This window comes from Cavia porcellus, unplaced genomic scaffold (genome assembly GCF_034190915.1).
Source record: "Cavia porcellus strain 051 isolate PalLab524CR breed Dunkin Hartley unplaced genomic scaffold, mCavPor4.1 scaffold_3, whole genome shotgun sequence".
Taxonomy (NCBI): domain Eukaryota; kingdom Metazoa; phylum Chordata; class Mammalia; order Rodentia; family Caviidae; genus Cavia; species Cavia porcellus.
The window spans coordinates 18,534,818-18,552,792 of record NW_026947486.1 but is presented as its reverse complement, the minus strand read 5'-3'; the positions used below and the strand labels follow the sequence as shown (position 1 = coordinate 18,552,792).

General features: G+C 35.4%; 1 protein-coding gene across 10 annotated transcripts in view; it reads right to left on the bottom strand.

Moving 5' to 3' along the window:
• Jade3 (jade family PHD finger 3) overlaps positions 1–17,975 on the bottom strand; it is a 136,352-nt gene that overhangs the window by 46,729 nt on the left and 71,648 nt on the right. For 9 of the 10 annotated variants that reach the window (XM_063245770.1, XM_023561843.2, XM_063245774.1 and 6 more), the window contains 2 exons: positions 10,562–10,618; positions 9,537–9,616 (listed from right to left, as the gene is read on the bottom strand). In XM_063245770.1, the coding sequence (XP_063101840.1) occupies positions 9,537–9,616; positions 10,562–10,607 (126 nt within the window). In that variant the 5' untranslated portion in view covers positions 10,608–10,618. Of the gene's footprint in view, positions 1–7,172; positions 7,283–9,536; positions 9,617–10,561; positions 10,619–17,975 lie in introns of those variants that run through there. The other variant, XM_063245777.1, reaches the window with a different exon arrangement.

Sequence of the window (17,975 nt, the reverse complement as noted above, 5' to 3'; positions counted from 1 at the left end):
TGATCAACAAATCAATGCACGCTGACAGCCACCTGAAAGAGGAAGAGGTGAAGAATGGAAAGCAGTTTTACTCAAGACAGAATGTGCCACCACACCTGGTAAGCCAGGTGTGGTGGCACATGTTTGTAATCCTGGCACAGATAGTAAGATCAGTGCAAATTTGAAGCCAGACTGGGTTACATAGTGAGTTCAAGGCCTGCTTGAAGTGCATAGTGAGACCTGTCTCAAAAAAGAATGGAATCTCGCTTTAAAAATATAGACTGGTTTGACTTTGGATGTCTGGCTGCCAGAACTATGAGAGAATAAATTCCTATTATTTTAAGCTATCTAATTTGTGGTAATTTGTTATAGCAGCCTTAGAAAGCTAATACATACATTTGCCAAACAGAAAAGTAACTTGAAGACTGTAGACAAAGAAATATAAGAGCAGAAACCAGTAACATTTGGCTTGTTTCCATGGCTTCAGAAACACCAAACCTCCAGGGAACAGGTACTCTATGAATTTTGGAAAACCTCAAAATGCAGAACACCAACAAACAGTCCCCTTTTTAAGCAAGTAAAGATAAATCCAGTGATTATTACAATTTTCCCTTTCCCTTTAGAGAAAAAAATAGACTTATATGATGAGCCCAATTTCAATTTTACAAGCTAGCCAGATTCAACAGCATCAGATTCAAGTTTTATAGAAAAGCATTTTTACTCAAGGCAGAATGTGACAGTCTTCCTTATCTTGCTGTATAACTCAAGCATCTCAAGCATGAGGCAGAATATAAATGTTGGAGAGGGGATGGAAACGTAAATTCAGCACTCAGGCAGATATCTTAAAAGTGATATGAAATATATTTGCCAGACTGGTTTCATGAACCTACTTTTGATAAGAAAATGCATTTTTAAAGGTTCTTAAATTGAATAAAAAGCAAAACAGCACAAGATATTCTCATTAGTGATGTGGTTTATATACATACAGTATGCACATATATACGTTTTAAATATGTTTTCAAAAAGAAACTGTAAAGTATAATAAAAACCCTTTACAAATAGTAGGGAAGAAGAAAATGGAGAGGAATGTCAGTCCATTTTCTACTGCTATATAACAAAGTATCTGAGATTGTATGATTTATAAAGAACAGAGAATGATTTGGCTTATGGTTCTAGAAGCTGGGAGCTCAGGAGTATGGTGCTGGCAGCTGAATCAGAACTTTTATGCTGTTATCCAGTGGTAGAGGGGAAGGGAGGGTGAGGACAAGAAAAGAATGAATTTACTTTTATAACAAATCCGCTCTCACAATAACTTCCTCCTCTGATAGACATTAACCCTTTCACAAAGGCAGAGCCCTCATAGCCTGCTTACTTATTCTTAGGTGCCACTTGCCAATACTGTTGCAAAGGGGATTCAGTTTTCTAACCCAAGAACTTTGGGGGATACAATCAAACCATAACAGAAGAGAGACAAAACTGGATCTTTTAAAATGTATTTTGTTTTACAGTTTGATATTGAACCAGGCAAATGTTTTATAAAGTTAAAAAATGTTTAAAGAAATTAATATGGGTTCTAGGACAGACTACCTGGATTGGTCTACTTAGTAGCTTTAAACTATCTAAATTCTGTCTTGCTATTTTTAAGAAAATGAGACATTATGGTAGCCATTGTTGATTTCCTATTATTTTGTTTTGAAGTCCTGTATCACTTTTGTTGTTCTATTCTGATTAGCTTTATTTTTATTTTGTTTGATTTTATTCTATTTGAAAAATTCTAGAACTCAGTTTTATTATCTGCAAGATGGGGATAATTATATCCACCTTACAGGGGTGGATGTAAGTATTAAATGGGGACAATTTATGTAAATGGCTTAACATAGCATTGGGATCATTGCAATTGTTAAATACATACTAGATGCAATTATTTTATTATCATCGTCATAGTCTTAGTTTACGTTCTAAAAGCAGAGAGAAATATAGAGCTAACTTCTATCCAGCCCATAAAGTAATTGTTGATGCAGTGAGAGAGATGTGGGCTCACCGTTCAACTAAAATGCGGAGATATCAACAAAAAATAAAACATAGATATTTGTTGCTCAATTAAAAATTTCAAATGGTCTGACATGGTTATTGACACTGACCTTTTAAGATAATTAAGTTGAAAAGTTTTATCAATTCTTAATTGTGTCCCTATTTTATATGCATTGGTAGTTTCCCCAAAACGTCCTGAAACAAAAAGGCTTTGTACTTACCCGAACTGTTCATTTATGGTCAAAGAGAGGATTCGCTGGGCTAACATACAGTCCAGAAGCTATGCCAAATTCAACACTGTGCATCTGGCCTCTAAGATGCTTGCAGAAACAAAGGAGGCCTCACTATGATTTCAATTAAAACATCAACATTAACCTACTGCAGTCATACAATTGAAATGTCCTTCATGGATAACTCTGGCTTTTATTGCTCTAAAATCTTTCAGTGAGTAGTTTCTTAAACACAGCTAATCTGAACATTTGCATGACATTTTTTTCAGAGGAAAAGTCAAAACATTTACTACTTGTGTGACACAAAGGTGAATATTGTCTGGTCCATGTCAATGAAACAGAAAGACTGTCCAATGTCAATTCATATTCACCTAAATCTGAAACTATACAAGAGTTGACCACAAACTGATTGTTATCCTTAAAGTACAAAACAGTTGCAAACATGAAAACTACTTCCAATCAAAGGAAATTAATTGTAATTATATAATATTAAGGCAAGAAAAGATTTTCAAGGTATCATTGCAAATACAGAAAACCTAGCAACAAATACTGTGCCTAAAACTATCTTTTTTATTTTAGTTTATTAGTACATGTGTGTAATATATAATGTTTACATTCCTTGTCGGAAATTGATACATGTATGTAACACCTCTTAATTCCTTTTTTCATTCCCTTGCTTTTTTCTTCCTTTGCTCTCTACACATCTCTCTTTTTTTTTTGGTATTGGGAATTAAACTCAGTACCTTGCACTTGCCAGACAGGCACTGTGCTCTTGAGCTATATTCCCAGCTACTCCACACATCTCTCTATTCCCTTCCTTTTTTGGGTACATTTGCAGTATATGTTTACATTCTTTGTGTGGAGTTGGTACATGTACATAACCCACCCCATTTATTTTTTATCCCTTATCCTTCCCTTCCCTCCCTTTGGTGATTCTCTTCTCTTCTGATAATGATATTTTTCCCTGCTTCCTATAATCTTTTATTTTGCTTTATTTTTACTCAAGATTTTTCATGTAAGAGAAACAATGGGTGACTTAAGCCTGTGTAACTGATTTATCTCACTTAACATTATGGTCTGAAAGTATATCCATTTTCCTGCCAATGACTTCAAGTTCATGGTATAGTACTACTCCATAGTGTATGAATACCTTATTTTTTAAAAAATAAATTCATATGTTGATGAACATATGGGCTGCTTCCAAGATTTAGATATTTGAATTGTGCTGCTATAAACATGGGTATGTGTGTATCTCTTAAAACTTCTTTCAGTCCTTGTAATTGAATCAAGGGCCTGCACAATGCTAGACAAGTATACTTCTACTGAGCTACATCCCCAGTCCAAAGCTGTTTTCATATGACAATGAAGGTATCTAATATGTATTGTCAAGACATTGTGTCTGCATTGACTTTTCCAATGAATCAAAGTTTAATAAATTTCTAAATTTACAATTTTAAAAACCATGTAAAAAATTTTCAAGTAGTTTAAAATAATTCCAGATTTCCTATAAAGAATAAACAGAACAATTTTGTCTGTTTTTTTGAGATAGCGTCTTGCTACGTAATTCATGCTGGCCTTGAATTCATCATATAGCCCAGGCTGAACTCAAACTCATGGTGATCCTGCCTCAGTTCCCAAATGCCGGATTACAGGTGTGTGCCACCACATCTGCCTAAAATAAACAGAACATTTTGATAGCTATGGGCTGACACCAACTGGAATATCAATGACCACAATGCAATGTACTTTTGGGATCTTTAGATAAACCGGATTATTTCTCTTACCTCATACTAAACAGACATGCCCCTTTACAGACCTAGAAGGTTACTAACAACAACAACAACAACAACAACAACAAAAATATCCTTAACTTTGTCAAAAGATACATAAAGCCCCAGAAACATACATGGTATTCTTTAAATGAAAAATCAGGGGAAGCATGCATAGGAATTTTACTGATGCACTAAATATCACAGAAAATATGTATCTATTAACGAGGTCAATTAAGTCCTAACAAAAAAGATAATTTATATGGTACTTCAACACCTAACTCTCAATAAAAACATAAGATCTGTGAGCTGTGGTTTCATCTCAGATCTGTAGAAACCAAGAAAAAAACCCTCCCATCTTTATAAAAAAAAGGCAAAGCACGCAGCAAGTTAACAATTTTTCATGAAATGGTCAGAGAAATAAGTCACAGGTCAAATGGCCAAGTCAAAAGCAAGACAAGCACGCACTTGCAGGGAGGTATAGGACAGAGCATTTGCTTACCTGGAACAAAAGCCACAGCAGGAAAATTCAATTGCAAATTTTGATGATTAGCTGGAGGCCAAGTGGGGACTATTATGAAAGTATGAAGTTTCTGAGGAATGTAGTCATGGGAGTTCCTACCTGTTTGCAAGATTTTGCCCCAGGAACCCAATTAAGCTCAGACAGGGAAGATGGGGGAGGGGCTGAAGAAGGTTACATGGATACCTGGTATTTACTATACTGGCTCCCTCAACTGCACAAAAAGCTATGTTTGAAGGAAAAGGATATCAAATGAGGGCAATGATGGGATTTCACCATTGCTGAAGCAAAGGAAAAGTGCTCAGCTCCACTCTCTCTGCTATATCTATAGGAGGGAGAAGGTCATGGACAAAGACAGAAAGAACCAGAGGATACTTGTTAAAAGCATATAAGGAAATGGGAGTAAACAAAGAAAGAAATGGAAATTTTATAATAGAATTTTACGATAATTAAACTCAGCATAGACTCAAAGAATGGAATTAACAAAAGAACCAGTGAACAAGAGAAATAATCTGATAAACATAAAGAATATAAAATGAAATAAAGCAAAAAAAGCCTGAAGAACCTGTGGAAAATAAAAGATCTAACATTCATACAATTTAAGTCTCAAAAGGACAAGATGGGAAAATATTTGAAGGAATAATGGCCCAAAACTCCTCACACTTGGCAGAAGATGTGTCTATAGATTAAAGAAGCTGTCCTAGGTGTACACCTATAATTCCAGCACTGAGAGAGACTGAAGTAGGATGACTGCAAGTTTGAGCTCAGCCTGGGAAATTAAATGACTCAGTAAGACCCTATTTCAAAATTTTAAAAAAGGGTTTAGAATGTATTTTCCCTCATATGGCAAAAATGAATGAATGAATGAATAAATAAATTAAATAAAAGCATTTTTAAAGGACTGCTGGTGTAGCACAAAAATAAAGTACCTCTGGGTTCAGTCCCCAGTACTGCTCCCAAAAAAATAAAAATTAAAAAACTAAAAAAAGTAAAAAGGCTGTCCAAACCCAAAACAGGATAAAATAATAACAAAACCCCATTCAGGTATGTAGTGCACCTCTGCAATCCTAGCTACTCAGAGGCTGCAGAAGGTGGATCACAAATGTAAGGCCAGTCTAGGCAACTTAGCATCAAAAACCCTGACTCAAAGGGGGTGGGAACTGGGGATGTAGCTCAGCGTAGAGTACTTGACCAGGATAGAGTACTTGACCAAGGGTAGAGTACTTGACCAGGATATCTGAGGTCCTGAGTCAGTCCCAAGCATAGAAAAAACCATCGTCCCTAGGGACATCATCATCTAACTTTTGAAACCAAAAATCAAAAACAAAAAACAAAAAAAACCTTGAACAAGTTTCTCATCAGAAATCATGAAGTCCACAGGGAAGTAGCACAACATTTTTCAAGGGCTGAAAGGAAAGTATTGTCAAATCATTTTTTCTTCTCTTTTTTTTGTTTTGGAGAAGACATTCTTGCTATGTAGCCCAGGATGTCCTCCAACTTGCAATCATCCTGCGTCAGCCTTCAGAGTGCTTGGATTACAGGCATGCATCACCATGCATGGTCAAATCATAATTCTTTATCAAGCAAAAATATCCTTCCAGAAAGAAGGTGAAATCAAGACTCTCAGACGAATGAAAACCAACAGAATTTATCACCAGAAGACCTGGCCTAAAAAGTGACTACAGTTCTTTAAACATAAAAGTAGTGAATAAAAAAGGCTAATTGAAACATCAGCAATAAAGAAATAAGAGTACAAGTTTGGGTAAACAGACTATTCTCTTGAGTTTTCTGAAGCTTTATGGTTGAAAAAATATGACAACATATATTGTTCTTGATATATGTAGAGAAAATACTTAAGAATTGTAGTATTAAGATATGGAAGGATAGAAAAAGACTTACACGATGATAAAGTTTTTATATTTCAAGTGGTAAAATGCAGAGATCAATAGACTGATAAGTTGCATATCTAAAAGGTAGTAAGAATAAAATTATAAGCTAAATTATACACTAAAATTATACACAAAGATAAATACTCAAAGTTGCTATAGATAAATCAACACAGAATTTTCAAAGATTGTTCAACTCACCCAGAGAATGACAGAAAATAAACAGGAACAATAACAGAGAGAACAAATATAAAACAAAATGACAGTTATGCTAAATCATACATACAAAAATTAAATGTAAACTGGTTCAATATAACAGAAACAAAGATTGACAGTGAATTTAAATTATGACTCAACTTTATGAAAAACTCATTTCAAGTATAATTTTATATACATGAGTTTGGACCATGAATTTAATTTGTTCCACAATTCTAGGGAAAAAGGCCACATTTGTGTCTGTGTGGGGAAGATGGACACAGCTGGTTGTGTTCCTCACCCAATGTGGAGTTTGTGAATCAAAGCAAAATTTTGCTGAACGTTTCCGTATGCCATGTGAATTATTTGCAAAGAGAAATGTTCATGAACTGAGATATTAATAAATGTATGTATTAATATATGTATTATTCCTAAATAGGAACTTTATCATAAAAATAATAAGGCTAAATGTAAGTGATCACTAGTGTTTTAGATGATAAAACAACAGCTTTCAGAAATACTGAGTAAAACAATGTAAGTAGCCGGGCATGGCAGTACATACCTATAATCCCAGCACTTGGGGGAGGCTGAGGCAGGAGGATTGCTGCAATTTTGAGGCTAGCCTGGGCTACATAGTGAGTTCAAGGCCAGCCTGGGCTACATGGCGAGACCCTGTCTCAAAAAAAAATTCCAAACAATATAAGTAATCCTCAATTATGCTGATAAATGGAAACTGACATAAAAGACGACTGGTAGTTAACTATGTTTGGTTAAGCAAATATGTAGAATTACTTTTTAAAATAGGACCTGTTTCTTATATTAGGGCTTCTAGGAGTTGTAGCTAGAAGACTAGATTAAGGTGACTCTTTAAGATTTTTATCCAACCCTAATGGTACGAAACAAATGCAGTCAAATTTTGTTTTGGCCCTGTTGGAAAAGCAAAAACTAACAGGAACTAAGACTCTCTGAAAAAAGTAGCAAAATTTGATACTTTTTTTTCAGTTTTAAGACCCAAATGGGGAAAAAAGAAATCATAATAGCTTCCATTGACTCCTCCAAGTCTGCCCTCAATCTCACCTGCAAGCAGCATGTGCTTTTCACCTCTGCCAATTTCCATTTACTTGTACTTCTTTTTTAACCAAAGGTTCCTTCCATGTTCTGCCTGGGTTCCCAGGTCTTGTTCAGTTCTAAGTATTTGTTCTATTCTGGAGTTTTGCAGACTACTCATCATGGAAGCTTTGATTATAACTATTCATGAGAAAATATTGCTGCCATCCCATATTTCCTTCTTTCCTTTTCCTCCTCCTCCTCCTCCTCCTCCTCCTCCTCCTCCTCCTCCTCCTCTCCTTTCTCTTCCTCCTCCTCCTCTCCTTTCTCTTCCTCCTTTTTGTTTGAGACAGGGTGTCACTATGTAGTGCAGGCTGGCCTTCAACTTGCTTGTGTAGTTCAGGCTGGCCTCAAACTCACAGCAATCCTCATGACTCAGCCTCCTGAGTGCTGGGATTACAGGCATGTGCCACCATACCCAGCCCGTTCCATATTTCTTAACTGGGAAAGGTTCAATGAATGTTTAATAAACACTTACTGCACCCACATAACATACTCAAAATACTTGTTAAACTAATAGGATTCAGGGTTGAGTTTCAGCTCTGTTCTTATTTATATGACCTGGACAAGTAACTTGTTGAGTCTCAAATTCAGATTCATCATGTAAAAAGAACAGTACCTACTCTTTAGTGGTATTAAGGAAACAAAACACAAGTATATGATCTCTCTAATGTCACCTCATCTTAAGAATCACCTGAACCATTTTTAAACATGAATTCAGATACCTTCTTTGGAAATACTAATTCACTAGTGCCATAGGGTAGTACTGGTCTGGAATCAGCATAGTATAATTAACAAGCAATCCAAGGAAAGTCTGATAATTAAGTTTGGGAAATAATTAGGTTACCTAACGTAAAGCTTTTGGTATATAAAAACTTAAATAGCAGATATGAGAAATAGATTTGATAATGTTTCATGTTGTAATATAGGTATGTAACTCAGTGGTTGAGCCCTTGCTTCGAACCTGTGACATCCTAGGTTTGAACTCCAGTAATAGGAAAACAAAAAAGCAGATAATAAGGACCCTAGTCATCTAGTTCTAAGGAGATGAATTCTTCCAACAAGCTGAGTCTCCAGATGAGAACATATACTGCTCAGCACAGTAGTTCCAGGCTTGAAAGACCCTAAACATAGAACCTAGTCATACTCTCCTATACTCCTGATCCATAGAAATGGAGATTAAAAATGTATGCTGCTTAAGCCACTAATTTTGTGATCATTTGTAATATAGCAACAGATAATACATTTTCTTTTCTTTTACAGCTAAGGAAGACTATTAGTAGTAGAAACAAAGATACACAAAGCCAGCTTTTTATCATGTAATTATGAGAGGAAAGCTAGTAGAATTACCAAGTACAAGTGACACCCTGGGACTTTGCTGCCTTGTAGCAGAAGATGACCAGCTAGTGCTAGTCAAGAAGTGACCGAGGTGTGCTCCAAAGTCTGTGAGGCCCTATCATATAGCCCACAGCCTAAATTTCTGATTTAGTCCTTCCCTTACCCATCCACAAACTCCTCACCTATCCCTTGCTGTATTATGTGCCATAAAGTTTGGCTCTCTTTGACTCTCTGGATAGGGGAGGAATAGTCTAAAGTCAGGAACTTATCACCTAAATGACATTAGTGTAAGAATTATTGCTCTCTTAAAGGAGAAAAGAAATGGAATCTTTTCTGGAAAAACAAATTCATTAGAAAACAAGCCTATCTACTGACATATATATTACTTTGTATATGTTTAGATTCTGGGTATTATAGGTATGCAAGCAAGAGGCAGCTATTTGGCTGTTTTTCAAGTTCAAAACTGAATATCTGATTTTACCTCATCAGGTTTCTTGTGTTCTTTTGGCATTTTTGACTTGCTTCTATACATTGGGCCAGAAGTAAAGGAAGTGGAAGGACCTGCAAAAGATAATTAGAAAAAAATACTGAGATGTATAACCCACTAATATAACTAAATGCCATTAAATGAAATGCCATCTAAGAGAATTATGAAAAATATGATGGAGAAGATCATATGGATCTCATACTACCGAGGAAGAAAATAAATTGCACACCCCAAGAAAGCCTCAGAATGGAATTTAACATTTATGGATGCCTTCCTAGAGTGAAAAACTTCAACAATGGAAAGGCTGGAAAGATTTGATTTGGTGTAATCTCACCCCATGATATTTGGAATAATACAATTTATGTTTCACCTGGAGGAAAAGTATCTACAAAAACAACTGAAAAAACTAAGAATGTGTGGCAAGTAATCTATATATCCTTTCATACTCCCCTAGTAGATGTTACTAAGGCCTCTTCCAAATAATGACTGATTCACAGTCAAACATTTAGTATTTGGCTACAATTAAAATCAGGGTCTACAATTTATAGTCAAGTACTCATCTCTTTTTAGAGAAGTTCTGTTAAAATATTACTGGATTTCACCTCTGTATTTTAGATAAATGAAAAGCAAAAAACACCCCAGCAAACCAGTATCTTTTTTTTTTAATTTTTAATTTTATTTAAAAGGAAAAAGAGAAAAAACAAAACAAAACAAAGTGGTGTAAGGGTACAAGTAATTCAGAACTACAAAAAAAAAAAACCCAGTAAGAAATCACCAGTTAATAGATTACACATTATCATCTTAGAGATAGTTGCTCAAGTCGCAAACCAGTATCTTTACCTAATTTATTTATCTATAATGGAATTTAATAAGAAAAATGGGCCCTGAGCTTTTTTTCTGAGAAACATTATTTTTTAACCATTGAAGGAAGCATGAAATAGCTTATTATTAAGTGAAGGAAGAAATCATTAAAGGGGTACAGACACAGAAGTTACCAGTAGTCAGCTGGTTCTACTCACACTCATCTGAACTGTCAGTGCTGCTGAGAGGTCTATGGCGTTTCATCCTGAAGCATTCTGGGAAAGAGAACAACACTGAATGAAACAGACAACACATACTCATCCCAGAGTGCAGTCAACGTCATTCCATAGATACCAAAAGTAGCAGTAGGCAAATCACACTGAGTGAGAATGATTTCTGTCAAGAACATTCTCAAATGACCTAAGCAGTCAATGGTGAATCTTTTTGCGCTTTCAATGGTAATGAAGAGCTGGCTGCAGCACACATACCATAGGTTCACTACCACTTTACATAGAGTAATGAGAAAAGAATACTACGACCACACCTTCTAATACACAGTATGTGAAAGACTGGGTGAAGTCACACCTTAGAGAATGAGAGGTACAGTGATGGCCAGAGCCTCAGATGTGCCCACAATACATCAAAATAAAGGTGGTGGGGCAGGTAAGGGGTCATTTCTAGCCAGAGATCCTAACGAGGGAAGAATAGGAAAGGAAAAAGTAGTTATGAATGTAGAGCCAAGGCTAAAAGGCATGAACATGACTGGCTGAAGAAAAAATCAGTTAGGTATATCCTACACCTTTTAAAAGTCTGACCACACTGTCTTTCTGCCTGTCCTCTCTCCATCCTTCTCATTTTCTCCCTGTCCCCATCTCCCAAATAGGTAGCCTAATCTAGAATTGTAACTAAATATATACTGCAGGAATGCTATAGAAAGTTCCCTATATTGTGAAAAATAAATGTTTTGGACTAAAATTTATAATGATTCAAGTGTCCTTTTTTTTTTTTTTACTATGGCAAATAGATTCCTCCTAGGAACACAACAGCACTAGAGAGTAAGAGAAAAGGAAGACAAATACTTCAACACAAATAAATTGCTGAAAATACAAACTAGAAAAGATAATGACACAGTCAATAACTGACATCCCTTCATAAGCCACAACATACAAAATGCTATTAGGTACTATCTCAGTTCTACAAGGAACAAAGGTCAGCGCTATTAACTTCAAACCACTTGCAATATATTAAGGAAGTAGACATCCAAGTACATGGCCACTCTGAACAATTGCATAAGAACAACAAGACTGTATATCAAAAGGCTTTTAGAGTTCTACTTCTATGTGAGGAGCTCCCCAAATCCCACTGAAATTGGTAAAACTTATTCCAATTAAAACAACAATAATCAACTATTTAAAGTCTCTAAAAATGGTCCTAAGGTCATATAGCAAACAAAGCTTTATTCAAGAAAGTCTAGTGAAACTCAGTAAGAATCTGGAATTTGGACATAGACCCAGTCATTCCCTTCATCTCTCCAAGTATAGAACATATGTCAGATCAGTGCAGCCAATAACACAGGGCTCATCCTTCCCTATCCCCACAGCTCTCAGTTGGAAACCATTTTTTCTGGGAAGAGCAAGACATTAGCATTTTCTTGTTCTGTTTTCAGCTAGCTGCTGCTGAGGCTAAGTTCTAGGTGAGTGTGGTTGTGAGGCAGGGGCTCCCTTATTTTACCCAGATCCTATCATAATATGGAGGTTACGCCTTGGGTATTGTATCACCAATAATACTAAGACCATGATTGTCCTGGCTTCAGTTTGTGGAATGGGAGTTCTACACCAGAAGAGGCAACCCTAGGATGACCTGAGGCCTTCACTCAGAGAAAAACAACACAGTTTCCATCTCATGTATCAGAGCTCTAGTTCAGAGAATTTTCTTATGGACAGAGGCAGGTCATACAATACAGGGGTGCCAATTTTCCTCACAATGCAACTGACTTCATTTGCAATTAGAGTATGGAAGTTTAAGTCTAGATTGGCTACCATGCTAGAGAAAACAAGGGAAAAACAAAACAGGGAATAATCTTCAGGTACCAACTAGTAGAGTTTAAAGATTGGGTATGGTCAGGGAAAGAGATAACTAAAAACAGCCCTGTTAAAATCATTGTCATCCCTGGATGACTGGACATATATAAGGCTGTATCCTTAAGGAGCAATACTGGAAGCTTTCCCCTACAGTGCAGGGTTGGGGAGTGAGTAAACAATTTCAGTCAAATAATTCGGCCTGTCACTAAAGAAGAAAATGAACAAACAGTAATAAAGAGACTATGGGTGGGTGTTACCCAGAATTACTACAGTATATTATCTAAAATGTTCAGTTTTAAAAATGAGATAGTCAAATAGGAAAGTATGACTGAAACACTGGTAAAAAAGTATGCAACAGAAAATGCCTATGAAAGCAACCAGATATTGGAATTAATAGACAGACTTCAAATTAGCCATGTAAATATTTTTTTAAGTAAATTAAACCATGATTAAAGAAGTAAAACAAGGCACAATGACAACACCTTGTTAAAGAGACTATCAATAGATTAAAATATATAAAAAAGAACCAAATTAAATTTTACTGAGAAGGACTAGCTGAAATACACTAAAGGCTTCAAAAGAAGATTTAAACTGATAGAAGAATAAATGAACTTGAAATAGATCAATAGAGACTAGGTAGACTAAAGAACAGTAAAAGAGACGAAGAAAATCAACAGAGCCTTTGAAAAATGTAGGACACTATTAAGGGCTTCAATGTATATGTAATAGGAGAATCAGATCAGAAGAAAGGAGACAAAAAAGATCATAAAAACATTTGAAAAATTCCCCAAACTTACTGGAAAACATTAATTTGTATATTTAGGAAGCTGAACAAATTCCAAGTAGGATAAACATAAACTCCAAGGACAGATCATAAAGAACAGACTCATAAACACATACATCACAGTAAAAGTGCTAAAAGCAAAAGACAAGGAGAAAATTCTGAAAAAGGGAAAAAAAGAATCTCATCACTTATAAGTGAACTCCAGTAAGATTGACAGCTGACACTTCCCTCATCAGAAACAGTGGAAGGCAGCAGGAAGTGAGATAAACATAAAGTGTTTGTGATAATGGTTGCATGTATATGTGAATATATTTTAAAAAGTCAATGAATTATACATAGTACTTAAGTAGGTGAAATATATGCTATATGAATTATATTTTGAAAAAGATGCTACAAAAATAACAAAAAGCTTTCTTTCAAAAAGTAATGTGATTTTGCTGGGCATGGTAGTGCATTCATGTAATCCCAGCACTTATGAGGCCGAGGCAGGAGTATTACCACAGGTTTGAGAGTAGCCTGGGCTAGGTAGTTAACACCAGCCTGAACTACATAGGGAGACTCTATTTTAAAAAAAGAGTAATGTGATTTTGTGACTTAAAGTCACAATGAATGTAGAAAGTTAACCAGAAATAAAAATAATATATATTCTAATTATTCCTTACTGAATATACACATCTACCTATAGCAGCACTTCATTGGTCCAGTATCAAAGGGACAGTCTACATATGCAAGCTTTCCAGATAAATGTCATGGCTAAACATTTAAAATTCTATTATTATTATTATTATTATTATTATCATCATTATTTGGTAGCAGCAATTGAACTCAGGCCTTGCACTTGCTAGGCAGGCACTGTGCCACTGAGCTATATCCTCGAGTCCTAAAATTCTATTATTAAGGTGAACTTTTCTAAAACACCTATTTCAGTTTTCTAATGTGGTGGTAACAAATTATCACAAACCTAGTGACTTAAAATTACCCAAACTTATTATAAATCTGACAGAGATATCATTGGTCTTAAATTAAGATGCCAGCAAGGCTGTGTCCCTTTCTGGAGGATCTAAGGAGACTCTATTTCCTTGCCTAGTCTATTCTTACAGAACATTTCTCTTCCTTGAGTCCTGGCCATCTTGCTCCATCATCAAAACCAGCAACACTGCTGGTTCTACTTTTGTCATAACATGTAATTCGTCAATTGTTTTCTTTTTGTTTCCTTCTTCCACTTTTAAGGATAAATATAAAATAGTGAAAACAACAAATTCTAGAGAAAATATGGAGAAACTATTATTCACATATTGCTAGTGGATATGTAAAACAGAACAGCTATTCTAGAAAATAACTTGGTCATTTCTTAAACAAACACGCAATTACCATACACTAAGAAACTGTACTCCTGGGCATTTTTCACAGAGAAATGAAAACTTATGTTTATATAAGTGTTTATAGCAGCTTTAGTCATAAGAGCTGCAAACTAGAAACAAGAGACATCTTTCAACGGATGAACCGTTAACCTGTAGTATATTCAGCGTATAGAATACTACTTAGTAACAAAAAGGAACAAAATGCTAACACATTTTGACATGTAAAATAAATACAAAACAGGTTAAACACTTAGCAAAAACTATGCACACCAAAGAAGTCATACATAAAAGGCTCATTTACGATCCTATTTATATGAAATGTCTAGAATTTACATGTCCCAGAATAGGCAAATTTTAGTCTTATGAATGTCAAGATAAACTTATGAAATATTAATAGTTTCTCATTTTCCATGATACCCTGTTAAGTGAAACAGTTACCAAAATGTTCTTTGAGTGGGGAATTTTAAGAACCCGCAAAATTTGACTTTTTTTGCAGTACTAGAGACTGAACCTCATACACTAGGTAAGTCCTGAGCCCTGATCTACATCACCAGAACGAATGTTCTGTAGACTATTAACAACTACTTTTATCATACATGACAACAAAACTCTTACATTAGCAATAAAAAAGTTTTAACTGTCTTTATTCATTATTTCTAATTACAAAAACAGTCCTACATATACCACTGGGAGCCATTTTACAGGTGAAGAATTTGTGGCTCAGAAATATTAAAGCCGCATTCTTGGAGCAGAGAGTAGAGGTGGCAGGTTAACTTCAAGTTAACACTGAGGCCCAAGACAGGCTGGAGTGATGATAGCAGAATGTTGTCTCTTCTAAGCGCAGCCTCCTTTGTATGGCCTGCAAAGCCCACAATGCTCTGGCTCCAGTCTATCAGGCCTCACTAGCTGCTGGCCACCAGCCTCCTCTAATTATTCTCTAATCATATTCACACTATGCCCCATGTGATTCTGTCAATGCATCACTTTTATTTCATACTTCCCAGTTTTGGGGCTCTTCCTTCTGCCTACAGTTACTCTCCTGTTTACCCTGACTGACTCACTTTCCCTAACATGCTTTTTTACACATTTTTTAGATCTCCTCAATGAAACTCTTCAGGTACCTCTCCCCTAATTATTCACTCCTTTGGATTCCATCCAAGTCTCTTTGTACATGCACAAGGTACTTTGCTTGTACTATAAATATTCTTTACATAGTCAGTTATGCTATTAGATCACAATCATTTTTATTTAACTTATTTATTTTTGGTACCAGGAATTGAACTCATGACCTTGTGCTTGCCAGACAGGTTCTGTGCCTCTGAGCTAAACCCCTAGCCCCACAAGCACCTTTAAAGCAGAGACTGTATCACATGTAACAATCATCTCCTACCTTCAGCTCTGAGACTGCTGCAAAAAGTAAACATGCAAGAGTAATAGACATTGTGGTGCCTTACCCAGATCTCCTTTATCTGACTAGTGTACCTGGCTCCTAGCTTCTGCCTAGTGACAATTACTAGTTTGCAGCTACCTCTCTCCCCAACAGTTAGGAATTATATTCTCCCAATCTTCTTCCTAGGGCCAACCAGTAGCCAATTTATTCTCCTCCAACCACCAGACTAGATTTTTCTAATATTGCATATAACCTTACTAGGTTCCTTCTCTTCTGTGGCCTACTGCCCTGTTTCCCTTAAAGGTTTCTCCTGAGAGTACTCCTGAATAAATTATATAAATTTGAATAATGATTCAAGGTCTACATTTAGGTACCCTTACTTAAGAAAATGTGAATTTATACTAAATGGTAATTTTTAATCTTATTTTATTTAAAGAAAGAAAAAAACAAAATAGAAAAAAGTAGAATAATACAGAATTCAAAAAGGGAAAAATTAACACTAAGGAACTGCTAGTTGATATATTACATATTGTCATGTTAGAGATAGTTGTTCAAGTTACAAAATCAAAGCATAAAAAGTGGCTAGACACCCAAACATTGACAGTACAAAACCTTCTGTTCAATGATCCAACTAAAATTTAGTAATATGGTCATTTATTTTACACACTTATACATACAGTTATATCCTTTAGAGCACTTTTCCTTCCCTTTCATTTTTACAGTATCTATTATACATTTTGGATATTACTTTTTCAGTTATTATGTTTTACATTAGATATTTACTAATGTGAGTCTTGTTTATTTCACTTGTGATAGTCCCAAGTTGCCTCCTTTTACCTATAAAGGCATCAAGATCTTCCTTTTTATAGCTGAGTAGTATTCCACTGTATAGAAATACCACATCTTTTTCATCTTAAGTAGTACTTTTAAAAATTTACCACAGAAGATGACCAAGTCCCAGAGATTTAATGTACAGCACAGTACCTATAATTAACAGTACTATATTGTATGTTTAAAATGTTATTACACTGTTTTGGCTTTATTGTTTCTATTCTGTTCTGTTCAATTTTTACTATGTCCAAAAGTATCTGCAGCTATTTTGAATACAACAAAAGGCATTATGGTAACTATTGTTGGTTTCAAAAGGTTTTGAAGTTCTGTATCACTTATACTGGTTTATTTTTGATTGGTTTTATCCTCTTTAAAATAAAAAAGTCCATAAAATTTTGTTAAAAGAGTAGGTCCCAGCTGGGTATGGGTGGCCCACATGCATAACCCCAGCACTCTGGGAGGCTAAAGCAGGAGACTCACAAGTTTGAGATTGGCCTGAGCAACCTGGTGACCTAATGAGACCCTGACTCAAAAGTAAACAATAAAGGGGCTGGGGATGTAGTTATGTGGGAAGGTCCTGGATTCAACCAACAGTACCACCAAAAAATATATGTACATAAATAAAATAGAAAGTCTTTAATGTTAAGTATTCTTATTACAAAATAATAAAAGAGGAAACTTTGAGGTGATGATTCACAGGTATACACTTATTTCCAAAACTCAGTAGATTGTATACATTAAATATGCACATTTTTGTATGTCAAAAAATTTAAGAAATAAATGCAACACCTCATAGAAGCACTAGCGCTTTCTAGTGGACCAGGTAGATTTCAAAGCTACAGCAGTTAGAGACTGAGCATAGTGCTCCATGATGTCCAAAAAGCATACATTGCTATAGGAAACAATTATTTTCTGTGATACCCCTGTCATAAATATCCACTTAAGAACTGGAAGAGAAAGAGGCCTGATGCTTTATCAAAGTAACTTCTTAGGAAAAAAGAGGAACAAACAGCATAAAAGAAGACAGAAAACACTCTTTATTTGTACTATGAAAAATTACATTAGAATAAAATGTTAAGCAAAACCATAAATAAATGCAATGCAATTTTAGAGTAACTCAATGTGATGTGACTCAATGTCTTACTTAGTCTTAGGAACACTATTAAGCTACTTATTTTCTAACCT